Source organism: Carassius auratus, chromosome 20 (assembly GCF_003368295.1).
Source record: "Carassius auratus strain Wakin chromosome 20, ASM336829v1, whole genome shotgun sequence".
NCBI classification, from domain to species: Eukaryota; Metazoa; Chordata; class Actinopteri; order Cypriniformes; family Cyprinidae; genus Carassius; species Carassius auratus.
This window is the reverse complement of record NC_039262.1, coordinates 7,623,184-7,646,995: the sequence shown is the minus strand read 5'-3', so window position 1 is coordinate 7,646,995 and position 23,812 is coordinate 7,623,184. Positions and strand designations below refer to the sequence as shown.

General features: G+C 37.9%; 2 protein-coding genes and 1 pseudogene across 3 annotated transcripts in view; 2 read left to right on the top strand and 1 right to left on the bottom strand.

Annotated features, from left to right (window-relative positions):
- The first annotated feature begins 9,792 nt into the window (after window positions 1-9,792).
- LOC113037905 (cytosolic phospholipase A2-like) lies at window positions 9,793-12,222 on the top strand (annotated as a pseudogene).
- Window positions 12,223-14,593: 2,371 nt separating this feature from the next.
- On the top strand, window positions 14,594-19,311 carry arpc5b (actin related protein 2/3 complex, subunit 5B). The gene is made up of 4 exons (XM_026290769.1): window positions 14,594-14,894; window positions 15,858-15,930; window positions 17,953-18,129; window positions 18,210-19,311. The coding sequence occupies exons 1-4, from the start codon at window positions 14,755-14,757 to the stop codon at window positions 18,270-18,272; spliced, it is 453 nt and encodes a 150-aa protein (XP_026146554.1). The 5' UTR covers window positions 14,594-14,754; the 3' UTR covers window positions 18,273-19,311.
- A 200-nt stretch (window positions 19,312-19,511) lies between these two features.
- The window catches only part of hmcn1 (hemicentin 1), an 85,804-nt gene continuing 81,503 nt past the window's right edge, over window positions 19,512-23,812 (bottom strand). Inside the window, exons 103-107 of one of the 2 annotated variants that reach the window (XM_026290767.1) lie at window positions 23,522-23,650; window positions 22,248-22,610; window positions 21,353-21,472; window positions 21,095-21,221; window positions 19,512-21,011 (exon numbers count right to left, since the gene is read on the bottom strand). In XM_026290767.1, coding sequence (XP_026146552.1) covers window positions 20,645-21,011; window positions 21,095-21,221; window positions 21,353-21,472; window positions 22,248-22,610; window positions 23,522-23,650 — 1,106 coding nt within the window. In that variant the 3' untranslated portion in view covers window positions 19,512-20,644. The remainder of the gene's footprint in view (window positions 21,012-21,094; window positions 21,222-21,352; window positions 21,473-22,247; window positions 22,611-23,521; window positions 23,651-23,812) is intronic. The other variant, XM_026290768.1, reaches the window with a different exon arrangement.

Sequence of the window (23,812 nt, the reverse complement as noted above, 5' to 3'; positions counted from 1 at the left end):
ACTAGGCGTAAGATTTAGTCTCAGACGTGGCACTATGCTGAGATGGTGCAATGTGTATATAGTAAATTCTTTGCACGATTTAAAGCGCATTATACGTTCAGCCTAGTCTTACAACTGGATGTAGGCTACGTCCAGCTAGTGCAACCGGCCCATGCATGTCTCTCACAGATCACATCTTTGTAAGTAGGAAAAACAGTTTCAGATTGTGGTCTCTGATAAAAAATAATAACAGTGTGGCTTTCAAGGTAGTAGGCTAAGCCGAAACATAAGGCATTTATCAGCAGATTGAGCAGAGATGTTTGCTGAATGGCCACTATTTTGGTTTTCCAAGAACTTCTTTTTTATTTCTTTTTTTTTATATATATATTTTTAAGAATGCTGATGTGCATTGGTGTGGATGTCATGTATCACTCATAGCCTTCCATGGTCAGGTGATTGCGCTAGATTAGCCAATGTTGGCTTGAGCAAAAAACGAGCAGAAACAGAGAAAACATATAAGCAAACTTTGTTTTATGAAGTCAGGCTCTACATAAATTATTTTAAATATTAAGTTTAAGAGATATATTTTTATGTTTCTGGCTTACCGACTCGAAGTGACAATGTATTGGTGTGAAGTTATGTTGCACCGACCTCCAAAAATGTACTTTATGGGCTTTGCCAATTTCATTGACATGTCCTTTTCCCCCTTTTTTAGTAAGGTGTAAATATTTTTTTTTAAAGATGTGTTCAAATTTTAAAAAGTAAAATGTTTATTAGTTATAAAGATTATAGTAACAGGTTTAGTATTAGGGGAAGCACCAGCAGCAGTAATGGTGGTGAGCTGAGTGTTCTGTGTATTTTTTAGGTTGAACTGCAAATCTCACAAAAACTCATAATAAAAGTGTTGTGGGCTGAAAATGTCACAAAGGGACCTCTTGGAAACCTGTGTTGAGTACTTATTTTCTATACTTTTTGTGTATGAAATTTAGGTACTTACAGAAGGAGGCATTGTACTTCACACTTTTAGCTACTAAGCTCAAATAGTTACAATAGATGGAAGCTCAAAATGATTGTTTCCAAACAGGTTTGCCCATGCTTACCATTGATGAATACATGTAGTTTATTGTAGCTTTAAACTCACAGTATGTCAGGTTATACCACAAAAAAACAGACCAATGTTCAACCTCAAAATGTCTCTGCATATTTAATATAGATTAATGTTTTTTTTAAACTTAATAAATTACACACTTCCTAATAGCAGTACATTTAACTATCATGCTGCTTTAATAAGGCCTTGCTATTTCCATCTCTGTGTAGTAATTTGAACCTTCCTTCAAATCTTTTATGTTGATCAGGCTTTTGGAACGCACTGTTCTTAGTAGTGTACGTACAGTCAGTGACATGGTTTCTGTCTCTGGTTTCCAGCTGACATTAGTGAATGCTAACTATGCTGTGGATACATTTGGACAAACAATACTGGTGTCATTTCTTATAGGAAAATTAAGTTTCGTCTATTTGAGGAGCACTTTCTCTTTAAGAAAGTTTTAAAAGGAAAATACATCCTATCATATTTACTTTTTATAGTACAATAACTTATACTGTATTTTGATTTATATCTTATACTGTCATAATGTAAGAACTCTCCTCTTCTGCTGTTGTCACATTTGCTTACTATTTCTTCTCTCCCTGCCTTCTACGATTTCTGATGTGGATTGTGGTAATGTCTGTTATTGTCATTTCACATATGACCAACGTATACTTAGAACTTTCCTTGGAGGAGTGTTATGTATAATCGCAATCAACAAAACTGGCTTCTGTGAGCTGTGTATAATAATAAATATATTTTAGTTGAAGTGCCACAAATCCGACTTTTTCCACTGTTCTCAGCTGAGCAATATACCTGCAATTCAATCTGGATCTGTGCCCTAAAGAAAGGCTCTATAGACAACACCGGTATGACAGAGTCATTCTGAGCATCAAGAAATTGTTGCACACGGAGGAACCTTCCCACTTCACTTCCTCTCCTCAAGTACCACTCATTCATTGACTGCTTCCTCAGAATTCATTGACTGCAGCTCAGATTTCTAGATAACTTTAGGAAAGTCATCATCTACCAAATAAGAAAGCAACATTAAGTAGCCGTAACAAAATATAAGAAATATTTCAACATTAAAGCTTTTAATAATGGTTTTGTTTTTTTAATGTTCTCAGGTGGCCTGCATTACCAAGTTTCTGTTTTCTTTGGCACATTTCTTATGCCTTTACTGGTTCAGTATTGGCTCAAAGTGAAAATGGACAAGCTTCATATCTAAAGAGGAAATGTTAGTCAGAACTCATCAGCTCTTCTTCAACAGAACTCATAGGGCTTGTGCAGTACAGGATGATTTCATAATCAATCAGTGAATAAAAACATGAACCATAGGTGGGAAATGACAAAAGTTAAACTGCTTTTATGCATTTAAAGCATTAGTTCACTTCCAGAATAAAAATTTCCTGATAATTTACTCACCCCTACATCATCCAATATGTTGAGGAAAACATTCCAGGATTTTTCTCTTTATAGAGCATTTCAATAGGAGCCAACGGGTTGAAGGTCCAAACTGTTTCAGTGCAGCTTCAAAGGGCTCTACACAATCCCAGCCGAGGAATAAGTGTCTTATCTAGCCAATCATTTTGCCAGATAATGCACTTATTCCTCAACTGGGATTCTGTGGTCAAACAGTATATACATTTTTTTTTTTTTTTAGAAAATGACCATTCATTTAGCTAGATAAGACATTTATTCCTTGGCTGCGATTGTGTAGAGCCTTTAAAGCTGCATTGAAACTGCAGTTTGTACCTTCAATCCGTTGGCACCAATTGAAGTCCGCTATTGAGCAAATACCTGGAATGTTTCCCTCAAAAACATGTTGGGTTTTGCATGTAACCATGGTTCCCCGGAGAGGGAACGAGACACTGCATCCTCTAGTGGACACTTTTGGGGCTGCCACCAGCAGGGTCGGCGTCTGAAGCATTTGTGAAAATACTCCAATTCTATTGATCCATAGAGCCTGTGACATCATGGATGACTTTGGGAAAAGAAATGCGATGCCACGATACATGCCTGTGCGCCTGGTGGGAGAGCCCCAAGGAAGTGACAGACATACACCAAACCTTTCCTCAGAAAGGGGCCAAGCCACTGATGCCCAGGGCCAATCACATACAGTAGATGGCAGTAATGGGGAACCCAGTTTCAAATGAAAGCGGGACATCCAAACCAAGTTAGGAACACAGCTATCCAAAGCTATCCAGCTATCTACCAATACCTTTCCCACAAAACTGCCCAGACCACAGAGAGTGGGCTATCTGCTTACAACCTTAACAGGGGAGATAGCACAGTCTAGGCAAAGGTTCAAGGAGACTGCTAGTTAAAAACCCTAAGCAGTGGAGCGATCATCCAAGCTGGCACATTACTACTATATCTTCAGGTATCCTCCAGCGGTCCTGACTGAACATTGCCAAGACCACAGAGTTTGGGCTATCTACCTAAAATCCAAACGTGGGAGAGAACACAGTCTAGGCTGAGGGTCTCAAGGAGACCACTATTTAAATACCCTAGTAAGGTGAGTTGTCACCAAATTAGAGCACAGCTATTCTTGAATTGTGGTTCCCTTAGATAATGCTGAAGATTGCCCAGATCAGAGAGTGGGCCATTTATTCAAACTTGGCACAGTTTAGGAGAGGGGCTCTTGGAGACAACTACTAAAATGCCCTAACAAGAGGTGCAGTTGCTGAGCTGGAATACATCTATCCTTGAATAGCAGTTTCCTAGGCAAGGATTCAGTGCTTACTTGAGAGAGCTTATGCCAAGGGAAGCCCCATTTAGTCGCAGAAGCAAGGCAAGAACACAGGTGCCCCCAGAACACTAGAGTCCAGAGCAAAGTAAGATTTAGCTGGAGCATAACTATCACAGACAGCTACACTCTGAGCAGGGGAAGTTTATTTATATCCCTGAAGAGGGGGAACAGTCTATTCAGCCCAAACGTAATATGCAGGATTCAGAGGGACCACCCAATAAAACATACACAGAGACCTGGGGAGGCAGGCTCCTAAACCTAAATTGCTGAACACAGGTAGGGACATTGCCCTCATAATCAAGCTCGGAATACAGCTGTCCTCAACTATGTTCCAAACTACAGTACAGACCAAAAGTTTGGACACACCTTCTCATTCAAAGAGTTTTAATTATTTTCATGACTATGAAAATTGTATTCACACTGAAGGCATCAAAACTATGATTTAACACATGTGGAATTATATATGGAATTATATACATATCAAAAAAGTGTGAAACAACTGAAAATATGTCATATTCTAGGTTCTTCAAAGTAGCCACCTTTTGCTTTGATTACTGCTTTGCACACTCTTGGCATTCTCTTGATGAGCTTCAAGAGGTAGTCACCTGAAATGGTCTTCCAACAGTCTTGAAGGAGTTCCCCGAGAGATGTTTAGCACTTGTTGGCCCTTTTGCCTTCTGTCTGTGGTCCAGCTCACCCCTAAACCATCTCGATTGTGTCCAGGTCCGGTGACTGTGGAGGCCAGGTCATCTGGCGCAGCACCCCATCACTTTCCTTCTTGGTCAAATAGCCGTTGATGCCTTCAGTGTGACTCTACAATTTTCATAGTCATCAAAATAAAGAAAACTCTTTGAATGAGAAGGTGTGTCCAAACTTTTGGTCTGTACTGTATGTTTAGTCCTTCGGATGATACTATAAACAGACATCCTGACTCTTTGTGGTCATTAAAAATCCTAGGATGTCATTCGAAAAAGAGTAGGGGTGTAACCCTGCCTCCAGGACAAAATTTCTAATTGGCTTTTGACCCTCATGCCCTCCTAATTAACGTACACTGATAGGCTACATCACTCTGTCGCCTCTCCACCAATAAGTTCAGGGCGTTCTGGTGCAATATGGCTGCTGTCGCATCATCCAGGTGGATGCTGCACACTGGTGGTGGTTGAGGAGATTCCCCCTTTCATGTAAAGCACCTTGAGTACCCAAAAAAATGTTATATAAATTTAACCAATTATTATTATTATAAAATATATAATATAGGGCAGGGATTCTCAAATCTGGACCTCGAGATCCACTTTCCTGCAGAGTTTAGCTCTAACCCTAATCAAACGCACCTGAGCATGATGATCAATGCCAATCAATATCTTTGGGATCATTAGAAAATCACAGGCAGGCGACTTTGATCAGGGTTGGAGCTAAACTCTGCAGGGCATTCAACCTCCAGGTCAAGATTTGAGGAGCCCTGATATAGGGTATGCAGCTCCCTCAGATCTGATAACCCAAAAGCCTCTCCACTAGAGGATGCAGTGCAAGCTCCCTAGAAGAGGAACTTTAATTCCTTTTTGACTGAAGAAAGAAAAACATGAACATCTTGGATGACACGGGGGTGAGTAAATTATCAGGAAACCAGTATTCTACAAGCGAATTAATCCTTTAAATGGAATGAGACAGGTCACTTAGTCAATACAGTTACACTGCAGTTAGAAATGCTAAGGATCTGGAGCACAAACTCAAAGAAACTTTGTTCACATCTTGTTAGCATAAATATGATTTTCTGAAAGTATTACCAGTGTTACCTGGTACACATTTTATGTTCTTAAAGACACAGTATAACAGAATTAGTGGCTTCTATGCTGTGACGCACATGATGTGAAACAAGTAAAAATGTAGTGCGTGATCTTTGTTCAGCCTCTCAGAACTTGCAGCCGATTAAAAGAAAGGGGGCGGGGTCTAAGTGATGTCCAGTATACATCAGAAGAGAGGAGTCCGTTGTTTAAATGGAAAGGTGATTTATAACTTATTTTAATTAAAAATGTAAAAAAGGAAAAGAATGCATGGATAAATCTTTTATAATCAGAAATATAACTGACTTTCCAAGAGCATGCAGAAGTGAAATAATTGAACTACACATTAAAACATTTTGATTACTTTTGAATAAACTTTAGACAAGTATTGTATTTTTATATTTGTCACATATTTGTGTCAAAATGTAATTATAACTTCAAGGATGGGTTATTATTTTCTTCATGACATCAAAAATCCATTTCTATTATGCCAACTAATTGTGTAGGGTAATGCTATACCTTGGAAATATACAAAGACCATTATCAGCTACATTGTTGTCAGTGTGTTTACTGAATGAATAAAGGGGGATGCCATTTATAGTAGTCTGACTTGTTGAACTGTCTGGGGAGAACCCAACTGCGTCAGCAAATAAGCATAAAAATGTGAGCAAGTATGTATAATTTTTTTCAGTTCAAAGAATTTTTATTGTTCTTCTAAATCCCAGAGAAAGCCCTGAAGTGCCAAACATTTTAGTTGTTTAAAGGTTTGTCTGTCAGTCTGTAACTGAATATAGACCGCAGACATTCTCTTAATTATGTTGCAAATGACTGAACGGGTCATGCCTCGTGAGCTGTTGCTAGCTCTTTCTGGTTTGAGAAATAAAGAGTGGAATAATGTTCTATAGACCTTAAGTAAATAAATTAAGACTAAGAACAGATTTACATCACAAGTAAACCAATTTTAATGCTCATGGCTGTTTTAATAGACCCTAAATGGACCTATTTATTATTAGCAGTTTTTTCAGACATCACATTTGTCACAGGTATTTTGTTTTTGGTATATACATGCATCAGTGCAAGTGGTATAAATCAGTACAGTGAAGATTTTATTACTAAATCAAGCAAACTTCATTTTTCGCAAGAGCTCACAAATTTTCATAATTGCCGCAAATTTTCTGCAGAATTGGGGCTTAGATCCCATGACATCATCACAATGCACGTTCAGTCAGAGATAGGTTGTTTCTCAGTTCCACATGGAATGAACAGCCTTTCCAGATTATCTTACTATAGGCAGATGAGAGGGTCTGTATTACTGACTATTGGAGAAAGCGTAATGGCTAACTTGGATCATGTGTCCGCTCAATCAAAATTCAGTCAGAGCTATACGACACTCAATCACCTTTAACTGAAACCATAGGAATAAATGAGATTTGCCATAAGCTGAATCCCACCTGTCGCAGAAAGCCAGTGACTTCTCTTATGAAACTGCATTTTTTTTTGTGGTAAACTCTAAAGATAGTCCAATCGAGAAGTTTTATCTAGTGTAAAACATATTGAAGATTAGCAGATAAACTGTCGATTCATGAAAATGATAAGCCATTCCATCTAAAAAGCTGTTTATTCAGCGTAGTTACTCTGGTCTCCTTTTCCCACATACTGCCAGACCGGAAGCGTTAGCTTTAGCCGTTATGCTTTTTTGGCTAATGGTTGCAGGCTTGCCTTCTAGTGGCTTTGGCCTTACGTTCTCATCATGATCAATTTACAAGAGCTACATTGGAAAAATGGAAGCAGAACGAATATGTGCTATTTGTTTAGCCTAAGCAGTGCAGACGTCTGCTAGGGCCGGAGCCACGGGCTGATCTCGATCACGTGACACCGTTATACAGTGCTGAGAGATACAGCGAAGAAAGTATTCCAATTCACCGCAGAATCAATAATATCTCTGTAAAATCTTGTGAGAAGCATTCAAATTTGGCACAGAATTATTTTAAAGCTTCATATATATGAACAAACGTCACTGATGTGGAAACCAGAAAAACATTGTTTAATTAACACAAATCACCACCATTCACCATGGATTTAAAAATACAGAGGATCAACTTGTCGCAGAAATGATCTAATGGTTTTGAGAGTTTTTAAATGCCACAACTTTTCCCAGCACTTCAAAGATTTAAGTATTATCAAATGTATGTATTGCCTCCATTTATAAAACTAAAAGTTTCATGATGTAGGAAAGCAAACACTTAAAATAAAAAAGACAATAAATAACCACTAGTAGATGGCAGCAGAGAAGTACTTATATGCTTATTAGCCATTTTCACTCCCTAATATATATATATATTGTATTTATTAAATTATATTTAGACATTATGTATCACAGTAATAAAAGTTATCTCAACTACTACTAACTACAACTACAGCACAAGTCCATCTATAATATGTCTGCTAAATATCTGAGAAACATCTGCTTTGTAATATGATAAATGTCTCAGAAGCAGTTTTACATGTATTCTAATAAATATCTATTTGACATCTGACAGGAAACATCTTAGAGATGTAATGCAGATGAGTAAGCGCTTTAAAAAATACATCTTGCATATGTAAATGCTGACATCTCCAAGATTGGGGTGAGTGCTTTACTGTCAGGTGCTGGTGCCATCTTCTGTAGAACTTCATGGCACTAGTGTCCTCAAATGTTAGTCTGGAGCCCTACAATGGTTCTTGGAGTAAGAAAAGGCATAACAATGTTAGAAGAATGTTTTTTTGTGGGATATTTTCACTGCAAAACAATAAGAAGTGCCACAAAAATCACCACAAATTTTGAGAAAGCCCACAGCAAAATCAGTCATTTTAGGCCCCAAAAATCAGAAAAGTTTCATGAAATCCTGGAGGGACTGATAAATGCAGCTGAATGAAAGCAACTATTCAGACACAGAGACATCAAGGGAATCACCCTCACATCACGTGTCATTGAAGTACTAAAATAATCCTAAGAGACAGAAAGAGATCCGAACCACTCCTACATCAATAGACTAAAACTGTGGTAACTGTCTATACCTCAGACTTTGATTAATCATTTTTGTCTGAAAATGCATGTCAATTTTATTCAGGCTCACTCACACAAAATAGCGTATGTACAGTATGTTTTGGGCATTTCGTTTAGTTGATTCATGCATCTGCCTTCGTCAAAAGTGACATGCATCAACATTCTCAGGAAGCTGAAATCTGAAACACTGCTTTCGCACATTGCCAGAAACTATTTGAAGTATGCAATGTCATTATGTTTCTTAGAACTTAGCATTGGTCTGTTGTCCAAAATTATTAATAATCTCTATATAATTAGACCTCCTGTTATTCTTGTAATTGTTACTGTTTATTTGTTATCATGGGCATGTTTTGCAGATTTTTGTTGGTTGTGGATGCATTTCTATTGTGGTTGTGTTTTGATTGGCGTGTTTTAACTGACAGATTGGGTGGAGTTCAGTCCTTATGAGATCAGAATGGCTAAATATGGACCCTGACCTTTAGGAAGCAAGCAATTCAGGTGTAATGTGGTCAAGAAGCATGAAGAGAACCCTCTTTACTTCTTTATGAGTACAGACTCTTTGTTTTCTGGATTTCTCTTAGTAGTAAGTAGAGAATCATGAGAAGAAAGTGTTCTTCTAGAAATAGTGACACCATATAGTTGGAATCTTCAAAGTCAGAGTCATATCACCTGATTTAAGGGTGTTGGTTCAGTCATTTACAATAATCTCATCCTTACTATATTGCAATGCAAGAAAAATGTGTGTTGTAATTCAATAGCACACACTCAAAATGTATGACCGTAACTGTGACCGTAAAGAAACATTCTTTGAAAGGTGCACTGCCTAGATTAAGTTTCACAGCAGATTTAAAGGATATTTTTTACAACACTGACAAAGTTGTGAAGCCCACATCACATGCAAACATCCTGGCACACACATTCATACTGGGATGATCTGAATGATTGTGATATTCTCAGGTAGAGAAAAAATATAAAGGCAGGTACATATTTGCATGTGTAAAGTCATATTTGCATTTAAAAAAAAAAAAAAAGTTTATGTATAAAATATTATTTGGAAAATATTACAATAATCATATCACATTTATTTTTATTAAAAAATTTTGTATATTGTAAATTTGAATTAATTTTTTTTAATATGTAGGCCAGCAGGATGCAGAGCATGGTTAGGTCTCTCTTCAGTGACTCGTTTTTTAAAACACGACCAGGTAGAGCAGGAAAAGTACACAACTTCATGTTGTTCTTAAACCTCAACAATGCTGTGCCACTTTCCCATTTCACTGAGACTGCCAGTCCCATGGAGGATGAGGTTGATGTGGTCACAGGTAAAAGTTCATGTTTTTAAGTGTCATTTAAGTTTATCCTCAAGGATATTATTGTTATTTTGTTCCTTATTGTTCTTTTTTTAATTTTGGATGTTTTCAGACCCATTTGAGTTTGCCTGTATCTATGAGCCATTAGACATAAAGAGCAAGAAAATTCATGTGGTGGAGAGTGGCTTGACCCTTAGCCTTCCTTATCCTGATTCGAAAGACCTCATTACCTACTTAGACTTTTCTGCCTAACCGAGTGACTCTAGTCCTCTATTTAAGGTTAGTACTCGGGCTAGTGTTATCGATTTATAATGCGTAAAAAAAAATAAAACTCAAGTAATTATCTGTATATCAATTATGTAGCTTAAAGAACCTTTTACATGCACAGACAATATGCATGCCACATAGGTTTCGTAAATGATTGTTCCTTTACTTCTGCTAGCTGAAAAATGAGCATGAATGAACAACCTTCCATTGCCGAAGATCAACACAAAGGTGTTTGATTGGGAGGGAATGAAGGAGTGTTATGCATTTAAGCCCAAACAAGGAGAAAACAACTGCCCTATTTTTTGTCCTGGTCAACATTGAATTCAGGACGTTCAAAGCTCCAGGTGTGTGTTCTTTGTGTTTACGTCTGTGTACTTAGGGATTTTTTTTAAATGGAAAAAGTCAGCTCTGCAAATGCAGATTTATAGTCAATTCCAACAAATTCAGGGAATTTGGTTGTTTCTGGAGCGTCCTTATATGTTTACACTGTGCTGTGATTTGCACATTTGTTGTGTAGTGAGGATTGCGTTTGACTCTTTATTGAGCTGGTTGATTTACATTCCTGTTTATGTAATGCATAAAGTGGGCATGATTCTATAAAGTATGAATCTCTACAGCTTTGAAAAGTTAATTTGGATGTTTTAATTATAAGATGTGAGTTACTAAGATTTATGTTTGTTTTTTTATATTAGCACTTAAATTAGATTGATAGTACTACTTCGCTCTCACAGTTTCAATGGTAAACAGTATTTTAAAGAATAACATTTGTATTGCATTAATATTTTTAGCTGATTTCAATTTTGTGTGGATTTGTTTGATTCAGTTTCTGAATTCTCAATGTTTCTTTTGCTTCATGTTTAGGCTTGTTTATGCAAGTCAAGTTTTTAAATCCCTCATCATTGTTATTATCTTCATCAAAGAAGGCATGGAGGACACTATCTTGAATATAGGAAGGAGACTCCATCTCGCTGCTCTGCCTCTCTTTCTCTCAGTCAAGTACAAAAAAAAAAAAACTCCTGAAGAGGGTGTCCAAAAGACAAGCATGCCAATAAGTATGCGGAGTATGATGGCATTCTAGCCACAGGAAGTTGTCACACATCTCATCATGGAAACACTTTTTTAAGCTGAAAAACAACTCCACAAACTGTGAAACCAGATGATCTGGTCTACTAAAAATAGAAGTGGTGAGTGACACAATGCAATGACCATTTACAGTCTAATTGTTGACATTAAGTTGTGCAGGTGCTTTAGTTTTTCTCTAAATTGTTCTGTGAACTTTTATTGAGATGCAAAATGTCTATTTAAAGTGCAGAGATTTACTACTTCTCGTTAGTTCAACCCCAAATACATTTTTGTTATCATTTACTCACCCTTATTTAGTACTTTTTTATTCTCCTGCAGAGCATAACCTATATTTCGAAGGTCATTGTAGTCCAAAAAACATTTTGACCTTCACTGTATAGACGAACAAACACTTTTCTAAATGTGTTATTTGGTGTTCTACAGAAGTCAGGTTTGGAACAACATAAGGGTGAGCAAATGACAACAGAAGTTTCATTTTTGGTTGAACTGTCCAATTCAATACAAAATGATCCTTTGATTATAATAACTAATTACCAATCCCAACAAAGGATGTGACCAAAAGCACCTTTGGGCTTTTGGTGTGGTTATGTTTTAATGGCAACTGCTAAAACAACATCATAAAAGTCCACTCCTGATTTATGTTTTATGAACCGAGGGAGTGCCTCAACAAAAGAGCAACATCCTGAGCTACAAAACAAAACATGAAACCATGGCAATGTCACTGCTATCTTGCTTCATTTGGTTATCGCTTGGATGGAGAGGTAATATTTATTTTGAGCTGTATCATTTCCCTTTACTGCCCATTTGTATGTGAGGAGTGAAAGGGACAACAAAAGTAGGTGCTAGTTAATCCTCAAACCAACACTTCAATATCAGGATGACATTATGCTCCTTTTTTTTCCCACACAGTACAATGGTAGATCATGAAGTATTTTATATAACAGTACAAACATAGTAAATATGCATTTTAGTGTCTAATCATGGCACAAAAATCATTCTTACTGCATATGTTAAGCATATGTTGTATAACTGAAACCACAGTATATCAGCACTTCAGCATACTGTTATAGTGACAAGTAGGCCATTATGGAACTCTGCAGTTAGTAAACTAAATTAACCAATCTAATGATTGCATGTCTGATAAACTGCATCTAAAAGGTTCTTCTGAAAGGTTCCATTGTTCCACACACACTCTTAAAATTCTCAAATAGTATGTGAGAATCTATTATACTCTTCACCATATTAAAATCTGCATTCTAATCTTGGGTTGTACCAAGAGTCAATGAAATTGTTGACATAAATCAATAGTGAGGTAATTAAAAGAGAGCAGATAAGGCAATTATGGGAACTAAATTACCCAATCTATGATTGTGTGTCTGATAAACTACATCTGAAAGGTTCCATTGTTCCATACACTCTTAAAATTCTCAAATAATGTGTGATAATCTATTATACACTCCACCACATTAAAATCTGCATTCTTATCTTGGGTTGTACCAATAGTCGATGAAAGTGACTAAATTAAAAGACAGCAGATTTCCAACTTTTATAGCGTAACAGAACATGTAGATAAAATGAAGGTTGTTTATTTGGACTCATTATGTTTTTAAGGGTTTTCTTTTAATGAAGAACGTCATAGGGAATGCCTTGTGTTTATGTATGTCACGGGGATGAACATTTGTTATGGAGGATGAACCCCATTTTAAACATCCGCTGCCTACACCGTCATTGCATCATAAACACATGACGTATTGACGTTCTTGTGTCACCTGCACTGAATATAATAGGACTCTAAAAAAAGAAACCACAATACACTGAATTCCTTGCGTCTTTCAGAAAATTTGTAAAGACGAGTCCCAGTATACGGATGAGTGCGTCTTCGAAAGCTTTTTAACCTTTTGTGTGCTTTCCAAAACAACATAGGCTATCCGATAAAGTGTTAACAATTGGGTTAAGCAACATTTCACACTTATAATTTTGAAAAGGGTCCACACTGCTTTTACCTTTGTATCAATTACAGTGTGAATTGTGATGTCGGAATGCTAAAACGAGTTCTTTAGCAACAGAGTAGACAAGCAATAACAAACTGCAGTGCTTACCTTACTACATGCCGTCTACGATTGCAGAAACATGTTTTCGCGCTGTTTAGTATTCAAAACTAAGAGAAACAGGTGAAAACAGTTAAAAACTGTTAAAAACAACAGCAGTGCAAAAAGTGCATTTATTTTTAAGTTTCATAAGACATAATAATACCAAAGTGAATTTACTGATATTTTCAAACCGACCTGCAGTTATTAAAACAGGTCACTTATATGCCAATCAGGTATGGAGACGTATTCGTCCATTGAATATTATTCAACTAATAAATATGTAAATAAGAACGCAAACCCAGGGTTTACGTTAACAATGTGGAGTCTCAAAATAAGGTTTATTAACTGCAAACCGAGCAACAGTGTGAAACCTTGGATTACATTTATGTGTGGTTAATTTGAACAGGTTTAGTTCAAGTGTGAAAAGCGCCAAACGTTTGAGAAGTTTTAAGACAGCGAATTATGAAAGTGTTCTGTCGCCCTCTACCGTCACGTGATCACCACTACACATTAAAATACTCGAATCACATTACATAAATATGTTTTTTATTTATTTTTTTACGTACAGAAGCAGAACATTTTTTTGATTCTCAAACTGTTTATTTATCCATTTTATGTTTTTTTTTATCTTAAAAGGCCCGTTGAAAAGTGTAAATAACCACAACCACAAGGACACTTGTTACTGTAGAAATGTCAATTTACTGCGTTTTTCAATAATATCAACAGATGTTTGTGGGCAAATTAAAATGAAATTTTAAATCGTCTGGCAGTCGCATTGGTTGTTTGCTGAGGCCCCCCAGTGGTTGAGAAGCTGCAGACTGCTGCATCTACAGTCCCGCATTCTCAGACCCCTTGCAACCCGATCTCACGGCAATTCGTACATATTTTAGGAGGTATAAAATGAATTTGTACGAATGACCTAAACCTAAATCCGCCCCTAAACCTAACCGACACTGGGGTTTAGATACATCGTATAAAATCGTACGAGTGAGGTCGTACAAATTATTAGCCACCTCGTAAAAATAGGTACGAATTGGTCGTGAGACAACGTTGTGTATTGATCCCGAATAACGAGGGAACTGAGAATGCGGGACTTTGGGTGCGGGACTGTAGATGCAGCAGGCCAGTCTCCGTGTCTGCAGCTTCATGATAGGATTAGGATTGGAGCGCTTCAGTTTACCGGTGTTTCCGATAGAGGGCGCGCTATGCGGAAGTGATGGAAATCCACCACCACTGAACACCAGTCCAGATAGTACGCTGCAGGAGTCGCTAGGCTGGTTTAGCATAGACGACTGTTAGATTGTTTTCATGCACAACATAGCATTAAGCTGAACATCAGACGGGGTATAAATAGCGTTCATCATGTCAAAGAATACGGTGTCCGATCGTTTTCGTAAAGTGGATGTGGATGAGTACGACGAGAACAAGTTTGTGGACGAGGAAGAGGGAGGAGAAAACCAGCTGGGTCCAGATGAAGCAGAGGTGGATTCTCTCATCAGACAATATCCTTCTTTATTTACCAGCCAACATGTGCATGATCTGAAATAGTCTTACATTTTCAGTGCCACTAACTCATATAAATGATTTCTCTGTGCTTTATGCTTGATTGGCTAATGATGACATCAGCAATGGATATCATACTGCTAATTAAACATTTTCCTGGAAAAAAAGTATGCATAAATAATTAAAGCAAAAAGTGCTTATTATCAAGTAGAAGGAAAGACGATTATTTATTTTTTTCGCAGTTGTTTACGTCAACATTATATGCACTGATTTGCTGTTAATAATTCATGAGTTGCCTGATACACCAGCTGGCCTGCAGATTTCTGTACATCAGAGACATCACACAGACAGAACTTGGCTTTTTGCGCTATTTATACTCATTTACATGTATTTTACTGGACAGAGTCCAGTGTCCAGCAATATTGATAGTGTTGTCCATTCTTCAGTTTTTCGTTTATAAGTGAAGCGAAAATCGTCACAAACATGTTTGTCTAGTTTCATCGTCAGCTCGTGCTGAATTGTGCACTTGTTATAATTCATAATAAGAGCTCATATTCAGACCTCTAAAAAGTCCAGGTCTGTCTTAACATACCAGACATTATTTTTTAACCAAACGATTTGTGAAAAAATGCTGATTACTTATTTTATTCAATTAGATTTAATAATTTTATCTACAACATACTAATTTCAAACGGTGTGGGGTTGTAAATATAAGGTTCTTCTGTCATTTAAAAACTGTTGCATTATTTAGTATAAGGAAGTTGAATTCATGTCCTTATATGTCAATTTTGGAGTAACCAGGGCCTTATTTCCTGTTTCTATTTTTTCCCCCTGTGGTTGCCTTGTTATGTTTTTTTCAAGTGCTGCATGTCCACAGCATTTGGATATTGTAAAGCAGCATTTGTTAATGCATGCATAGGTATTTAAATTGTGTTGGTGTTTTACTTAACTCCACTCTTCAAAGGGAACCTAATGGGTGCATTGCAGGCAGTTTTAAAAAACCCACCAATCAACACAAAGAATCAGAATGTCAAGGTGAGTCATGCCCCCTTTTTTTTCATAAGTGGAAGGAAAAATAATGTTATTCTATCATAGCAAATCGTAACATTTTGTTGTCAGATTCAGCATAATTTTAGATATAAAATTGTATAATGTTGCACATTCATGGTTTCCCTTTAAAAAAAAATATATATATTTTTGACATTTTGCTTATTCCAAAGTGTCATTAATATAAAACAACTCCTTTTAAATATGCTAACTTTTCTATTAAATTGTATGTTTAATGCCTTGAAATAAGTATCAAAATCATTATTATGATACGCTGACTTTACTACTGCGAACAGATTGTTTATTTCTAACTGTAAGAGTGATGACAAAGTACAGAATTCCACAAAAAGGATAGCAATAAATGCATGTGCACAGCTATTCACTGTAATAAGCACAAGGATTTTCACTTGTTTAACTGTAGTGGGCTTCAAAGTCAAAAAAACACAAGGGGGAAGATCATTCCACTAGCCAGGAATGGTGAACGAGAACATTCTGGAAAGTGATTTTGATTTGGTACCACGAGGCGTCACTCACCAGCGGATCTCAGACTTTTGGAGGGGATGTAGATTCGAAGTAGTGAGTGGAAGTAGGCGGGTTCTATATGCAAGCATCAATGTCTTGAACTTGATACGAGCCACAACCAGTAGCCAGTACAAGGAGATAAAGAGAGGTGTAATACAGGCTTTTTTGGGTTCGTTGAAGACCAGTTGTGCCGCTGCATTCTGAATCATTTGTAGAAGTTTAATTGTGCCTGATGGAAGTCAAGCCAGAAGAGAATTGCAGTAGTCCAGCCTAGAAGTGACAAGGGCCTGGACAAGAAGTTGTGCAGCATGCTCTTAGAAAGGGCCTGATCTTTCTGATGTTGTCAGTGCAAACCTGCAAGATTGAGTAGTCTTTGCAATGTGGTCTTTGAAGGTCAGCTGGTCATCGAAGATCACACCAAGATTTCTGACCGAAGCTGATGGGGTAATTGTAGAAGGACCTAGCTGGATGGTGAAATCATGCTGTAGAGTTGGAGTGGCAGGGAAGACAAGAAGCTCAGTCTTTGCCAGGTTGAGCTACAGGTGATGTTCTTTAATCCATGCTGAGATGTCCGCCAAGCACCCTGAGATCCGTGCAGCTACTGTTGAATCACCTGGTTGAAATGAGAGATAGAGCTGTGTGCATTCAGCACATCAATGGTAGAAGAAGCTATGTGCCTGTATGATGGGACCCAGTGTGATGTATTGTATGTAGACAAGAGGAGGGGTCCAAGAACTGATCCCTGAGGAACCCCAGTGACCAGTTGATGTGCTTTGGGATACCTCCCCTCTGCAGGCCACACTGAAAGACCTACCAGTGAGATTTAAATCAGCGTAGTGGAATCCCAGTGATGTGAGGGCAGACAGGAGAATCTGATGTTTGACAGTGTCAAAAGAAGTAGGTAGATCCAGCAGGATAAGAACTGATGATTTGGAATCAGCTTTTGCTATCCGCTTGGCTTCCGTGACTGACAGTAGCGCAGTCTCAGTTGAACGGCCACTCCTGAAACTGAAACCTGACTGGTTAGCATCCAGTTTAGAAACAATGATACCTGGTTGAAAACAACTTGTTCGAGGGTTTTCGCTATGAATGGCAGGAGATAGACAGGTCTGTAGCTGTCTATAGGAGAAGTGTTTAATTTAGGTTTTTTGAGCATTGGGGTTACCTGAGCCTGCTTGAATGCAGTGGGGAAGGTGCCCTTGAGAAGAGATGTGTTGATGATGACTGTGAGTGCTGGTAAGAGTCAAGGAGCAATTGCTTGGAGAAGGTGTGAGGGTATAGAAGGCATGTTGAAGGATGGCTGGAGAGGATAAGTTTTGATACCTCTGGCTCAGTGAGGGGACAGATGGAGAAGATGGGAGTTTTAGCAGTGGGTGTGGTTGGTTTGAGGTCCCATGTGTTGAGCTGAGAATTGACTACTGATTGTTCTAGTTATATACAATTGCATTGATGTATAATACTTGCATTTTTCTGACATTCTGAATGCAGGATCGTGCTGAAGGTCTAGTGCTGAAGGTGCTCAGCTCCTTTAAGAGCACTGACATAGAGAAAGGAGTTCAGTCTCTGGATAAGAATGGAGTGGATCTGCTCATGAAATACATCTACAAGGGGTTCGAGCGGCCTTCCGAGAACAGCAGCGCTGTCCTGCTGCAGTGGCATGAAAAGGTAGGGTAAATAGCAATGTAATAGCAATGCAAAGCATGTGGGAGGTCAATAGTTAAATTCTTGCTCTGTATTCTCCTCAGGCTCTCTCTGCAGGTGGAGTGGGCTGCATCGTGAGGGTCCTAACAGCCAGGAAAACAGTGTAAACTGCAGTAGGGTTAGCGTAGCACACAGAAAAACACAACCCAGCAGCAGGAAATCCTACTGGGGCACTCAGAATAAAACGATGACTTTCAACAGGGTACTGAAGAGGACCTCTCATCCAATTTCAATGCATTTTACCCTCTTCTGTTATATCATTCTTCACTCACATAGTCAAAAATGCATAACCGTGCCATCAGTTGTATGCTAGATTTACAGTAGCTTCTCTCAGGAATACTTTTCTATGCTCTTCTGTATTCTATTCAGCAATCTGATTACAAGACACTTGTTAGAGTTTTCTAAAATCTTGCTTAAGTTTATTATAACCTTTTATTATTAATAGCAATTTACTTGCCGATGTTCTTGGAGAGAAATGTAACCTGTTATTTTAGTCTGCATTTGTGTGAAAGGCTTAAAATGAACAGTCACAGATTGGTCAGTGTGTCTTACTGGCAGTATGTCTGTCCACAGTGACTGTGTCGGATTATGAATAATACTCTCCGGTGTATTAAATCTTCCAATCACTGATCCCTTCTCATTTGTTCTAAATCGCCAGGCGTTATCTCCATAGTATTTATTTTTTCATAACCAAAGCGCATTAGTTTAAATAATCCATTGAGTTACAATGCCGATCTTATGCATCATCTGAAACAATGGTTAAATTTTCTTGGCAGATGAAGCCATCTCATTAATTGTGACTTTCACGAATGCTGTTATAAAGTATTAATGTCTAGTCTTAATGTATCTGTGTCAACATTCCAAAGCACTTATTGCCGTGGACCATTGTTATTGTGTGTGTCAGAATGCATATGTCTTTATCAGGAGGCGTTCTTAAGCCAATCATGTTAAATACTGCCTCAAAGCAGATCATTTCTGATCTGAGACATATCGCCTGATCACAGGGACCTGCCTCTACAATGCAGTAATACAGAAAGACAAAGTGTAAACACTCAATAAACCAAACCGGTATAATGACTGCCTTACAAAATATTCCTTTTTTATGTTTGTGCTTTTGTGATTGATTAATAAAATATGTTGAATATACTCTTGAGGACTTGAGTTTTATATTTTGAATTTATAGATTTAGGAATAAACAAAAAATGGATTCCTGGATTCTTTATCTTTGAAGAATAGAAACATTATTTATATAAAAATCTTTTGTAACATCATAAATGTCTTTACTGTCTCTTAATAAAAAGGACTAACCCCAAACTCTTATACAGCTCTGAAGTGATTGTATCATAATGAATTGATCGTACAATTTATTGCTTTTTTAAAAAAGGAATACAACATAGTATTACAAATAAAAAACCCAAACACTTATATACACATCACTAAAATAGAATACACCTTGATTACTGAAACAGTTACAAAAAATACTCCAAATGTGTATGAACCTTTAATGATAATGAGAAATTGCTATTATGTGCATAATTACTGATTGACAATACTCTCTTCTAGAGCAAAAATAGGGCTTACCTGAGGTGGACATCCATTTCATTGTTACTGCAGATGTGGCTCAAACCCAAACCCCATCATTATGTTAAAAAGCACAGAATTTAAACCAATAAAATGTTCCCCATCTCATTTCATAGAAAGCAATGGAGGGAATTGAGATTCTTTCATATATTCAAGCAATTCCCAATAATTTAATAGGTAGACATATGCAAATGTATTCTATTACACCACCCATAGTCCTGCTGTACACTGTGATGAAGGATTCTTGTGACCAAATCACAAACCTGCCAGCGGTCTTACTACTGGTTTCATGTGAAATCTGTCTTGAAGTCTAAACATCAGCCTTGACTGTCTGCAGGACTCTGCAAAGGCCTTTTACATGTCTACGCGACCTGTGAGAATCTCTTCAAGTGGCGGATCTGCACTCACACATACACACTCTCACACAAAGACCAATATAGCTCAGTCACACATGTACAAAACTGCACCATTCTCAGAGGTTGCGCTACAAAGAATTTTATCTTTATGGATTGCAAATTTCTATTTTTATGTCAGTAAATGATTGATACAGATTTATTGAGATAACACCATTACAGGAACCTTGTGCCAAGAGCTTTTTAGTCTTACTTTTTACCAATGTCTCCTTTTTTTTCTTTTGCTTCTCACATCGCTCTCCTGGTTTGTTTTTACAGGGATGCTTTAAAAATATATTGTTTCCCCTCTTCTGCATTTCTAATCCTGTTTAGAAACCCTTCCCATGGGAATATTTCTATCGTAGGGAAATTGAGGAAACTAGATTTTCTTTTTTTACTTGTCAAAATAATGGAAAACATTAAGATGTCAAATGATGGGTTTCTTTTGTTTAGCGCAACCTCTGATCATTCCCTCTCTTCATAGGCTGTGGGATGTAGTAAAGTGCTCAGTAGGGATAGGCTGAGACAGCGATGTAGACAATAAAGGTGGTCTGGTACTCTATGCCTCCATCAGCGCTGTAAGACAGGGCTCGCACCTTCATACGGTACGTGTGAGGTTCGCGCAGTGGCCGGGTGGTGAACAGAACACCTTTGAGGTTTTCGTCCCGGAGGGCGAAGGGCAGAGTCGTGTCCTCGTCGACCACTAAGAAGGAAGTGCGTGGGTGGACAACTCCATCCTGGGTGTAGGCAACCAGTCGGATCAGGTCCTGATTGGCAGCGATGCCGAAGGGCAGGGACAGCAGTTTGTACTCCAGTGCATATGGGCTCAGGGCGCACTCCAGATCATTGGGCGGACAATTCTTCAGGCAGAACCTGAGAGGAAAGAACTCACTTTATTTGAAACAATCAATTAAACAAAAGTAGACAATTGCAATGGAAAAGAGTGGCAGTCTCACCCTGTGGCTTGATCTCTCTGATAGTTAGGAGGGCAAGGTGTGTCGATGCACTGGTAACTCCCTCTCATGTTGAAACACATCCTGTTTGCACCACACTTAATGTTCTGTTCCAGGCATTCATCTATGTCTATTCATACAAAGACCAAAAGTGAGCAATGCACAAACCTCTTAAACTTAGTATCGTTAGATTTGTCACTCTCTAGAGAAGATAACACATGTATTGTCTTTGTTTCTTATTGCATGTTTTAAGTTTCTCACCTTGACAGGTTTTGCCATTGGTCATAAGGCGATAGCCGCTGGGACATAAACACCTATGGCTGCCTTGTGTGTTCATACATTCGTGTTGACATGTATCCCTCTGTTCACACTCATTAATATCTAAAACACAAGACAGGTAATTAAGTAATTCATTTTAATCTGGAAATGGTGCAATTTGTGTGTCCATGTCTAACTACTGATATGATTAACAGGACATAAATCATATTGACATTATGAAATTAGTATATACTATAAAAGAGCTTTTAAGATTAAACATTAATCAGGACAATAGGCAATTTACATGCACCAATTCATTATTCTAATGTCTGAATGATATAAAAAATAAAAGTGTAATTTATATAATAAATCTATGTAGCCCCTAAAGGGAAGGTGATGGAAATAGAAAAATGTTTGTGTTTAGTGTTCACTTGCAAAACATTTATAATTCCCTAAGAAAGATTGTAAATTCAATAAACTTTTGTAACAAACTTTTGTATTCAATGCAAAGCTTTTGTTGATTGGACACAAAAACCATTAAAATCTCACGTTTTCATGGCAGTGTCCCCTTGGGGGCTCTGTAGTGTTCAATCCCATCTCCCCTGACATTATATTTACCAAGTACATCTCTTCTAAATTACTTAATTTCACATATAACACACAAAAACTACTTCCTGAATTTTGATCAAAATGCTTCTTCTCTAGAATTTTTCTGGCACTTACCGTACTATTGTATATTACAAAAAAAGCATAGCCTACTTTATAATCCATTAGAATATCAGTGTAAAAGCAGTGGTTTTCAATATTCGAATCTTTTAAGAGCAAGAGTACTTTATACATATACATCAGATCATGCATATACCATAAAACCCAAACTCTACAGCTCAACAGTAGTTACCTAAACACTGCCCATTGTTTGCCTTAAAACCAGGGGGGCAGGAATTAGTATCCCTACGACTGCGTGATTGGGCATTGTTTGGTCTGTTGGTCATGGGACGCCCCCCGATGGGGACATATGAGTGGAAACTCTGGGAGGTCAGGCTATGGTAGCGCTGCTGGTAGGAGCTCCGATCAGAGGAGGACTGGGATGTTCTGTACCCATATGAGAAACTCTCATAGCTGGGCAAGCGCTCTAGTCCGGCACAGGACTTGCCATCGCCCAGCAGGTGGAGCCCCGGTGGGCACAGGCACTTGTAGCTGCCAGGGCTGTTCACACACTGATAGGCACAGGGCACCGGTACCAGCTCACACTCGTTTATGTCTGCTCTCACAGCAAGACCAACACAGGAAAAGACAAATAGGGAAGCAAAGAGGGAAAATAAAGGAAATACAGTTGAAATGGAAATAGCAGGTCAAGAGAAGAAAATAAAAAAAGAAGGGGGTGAGAAAAAATACTGCACATAAATAGCTATCCCTCAAGCAAGTTTCTTCTGCAAAAATACATATTGTATTTTTGTTGCTAAATATTAAGTGTATTTAATGATTCCAGACAAGGAGCATAATTTATTTTATTAATTAATTGTTTCATGAATTCATAATTAATAAATTAAATTCAGTGAGTTATATCAGCACTGAAACCCAATAGAAACAACTGAGAACTGAAGAAAAACTCCAAATGCCAAAACGGCACTTCTTATCCCAACTGAATGTCACTAGAGGACATTCAAAAAATGCCACAGCAAAGCATAGCATTTCAGGGGAGAATCCCAAGCAGAAAGCTGAAGGGTAAAGACATAGATAGAGGAAGGACATAGTAGTGATAGTCGTGCTGGCCTTGCTGTAAGAGTGAACCTACTTACCGGTGTAATACTGCAAAACTCCTGTCACTCTTAACAAGTTGCAACACTTGTACTGACGATTACATCTGTAGCAGCTTAGAAAGACTTGGATCCTCAATTTGGTATCAGTGACTGACTTCTTTGTTTCTTAAGGTTATATGTTGGTTAGTTTAAAAGCGCTGTGGAACATAACATAAGCAAGCTGTGTGGAAGGAAGTGACATCATAGGTTCTGAATGCTGTTTAGGTAAGAGTTGGTTCACAGAAATTAAATGCAGCAAAAGAGTGAAGGAGATGAAAATGAAGGCAGGGATGCAGGTTGGTGTTTAGCAGGAGAGCAGCTTGGGATGTTGGGAGAGGATTAGAGTTAGTTGTGGTGGAGTTAGACTACGTACCAAGGCAGGGGCGGCCCACACCCTGAGAGCGGTACCCCCTTGGACAAGTGCAGTGGTAGCTACCTCTGGTGTTTTCACAGATTTGGTTATACCTGCACTGATGTGTGCCATCATGGCATTCATCAATATCTACAAACAGAATAAAAATATATTCATCTTTGATCATAATCCAATCATTTAACATTAAATGTTTAAATAAAAAACAAGTTAAAAAAGATGTTTTATTAATTATATATAAATATATATACACGCACACATACACATACACACACACACACACACACACACACA

Bases quoted from the DNA above. Each gene is read 5' to 3' on its own strand.
- arpc5b (XM_026290769.1), top strand. From the start codon at position 14,755: ATGTCAAAGAATACGGTGTCCGATCGTTTTCGTAAAGTGGATGTGGAT. The intron at 15,931-17,952 runs GTGAGTCATGCC...TTCTGAATGCAG, and splicing joins CAAAGAATCAGAATGTCAAG to GATCGTGCTGAAGGTCTAGT. The intron at 18,130-18,209 runs GTAGGGTAAATA...TATTCTCCTCAG, and splicing joins TGCTGCAGTGGCATGAAAAG to GCTCTCTCTGCAGGTGGAGT.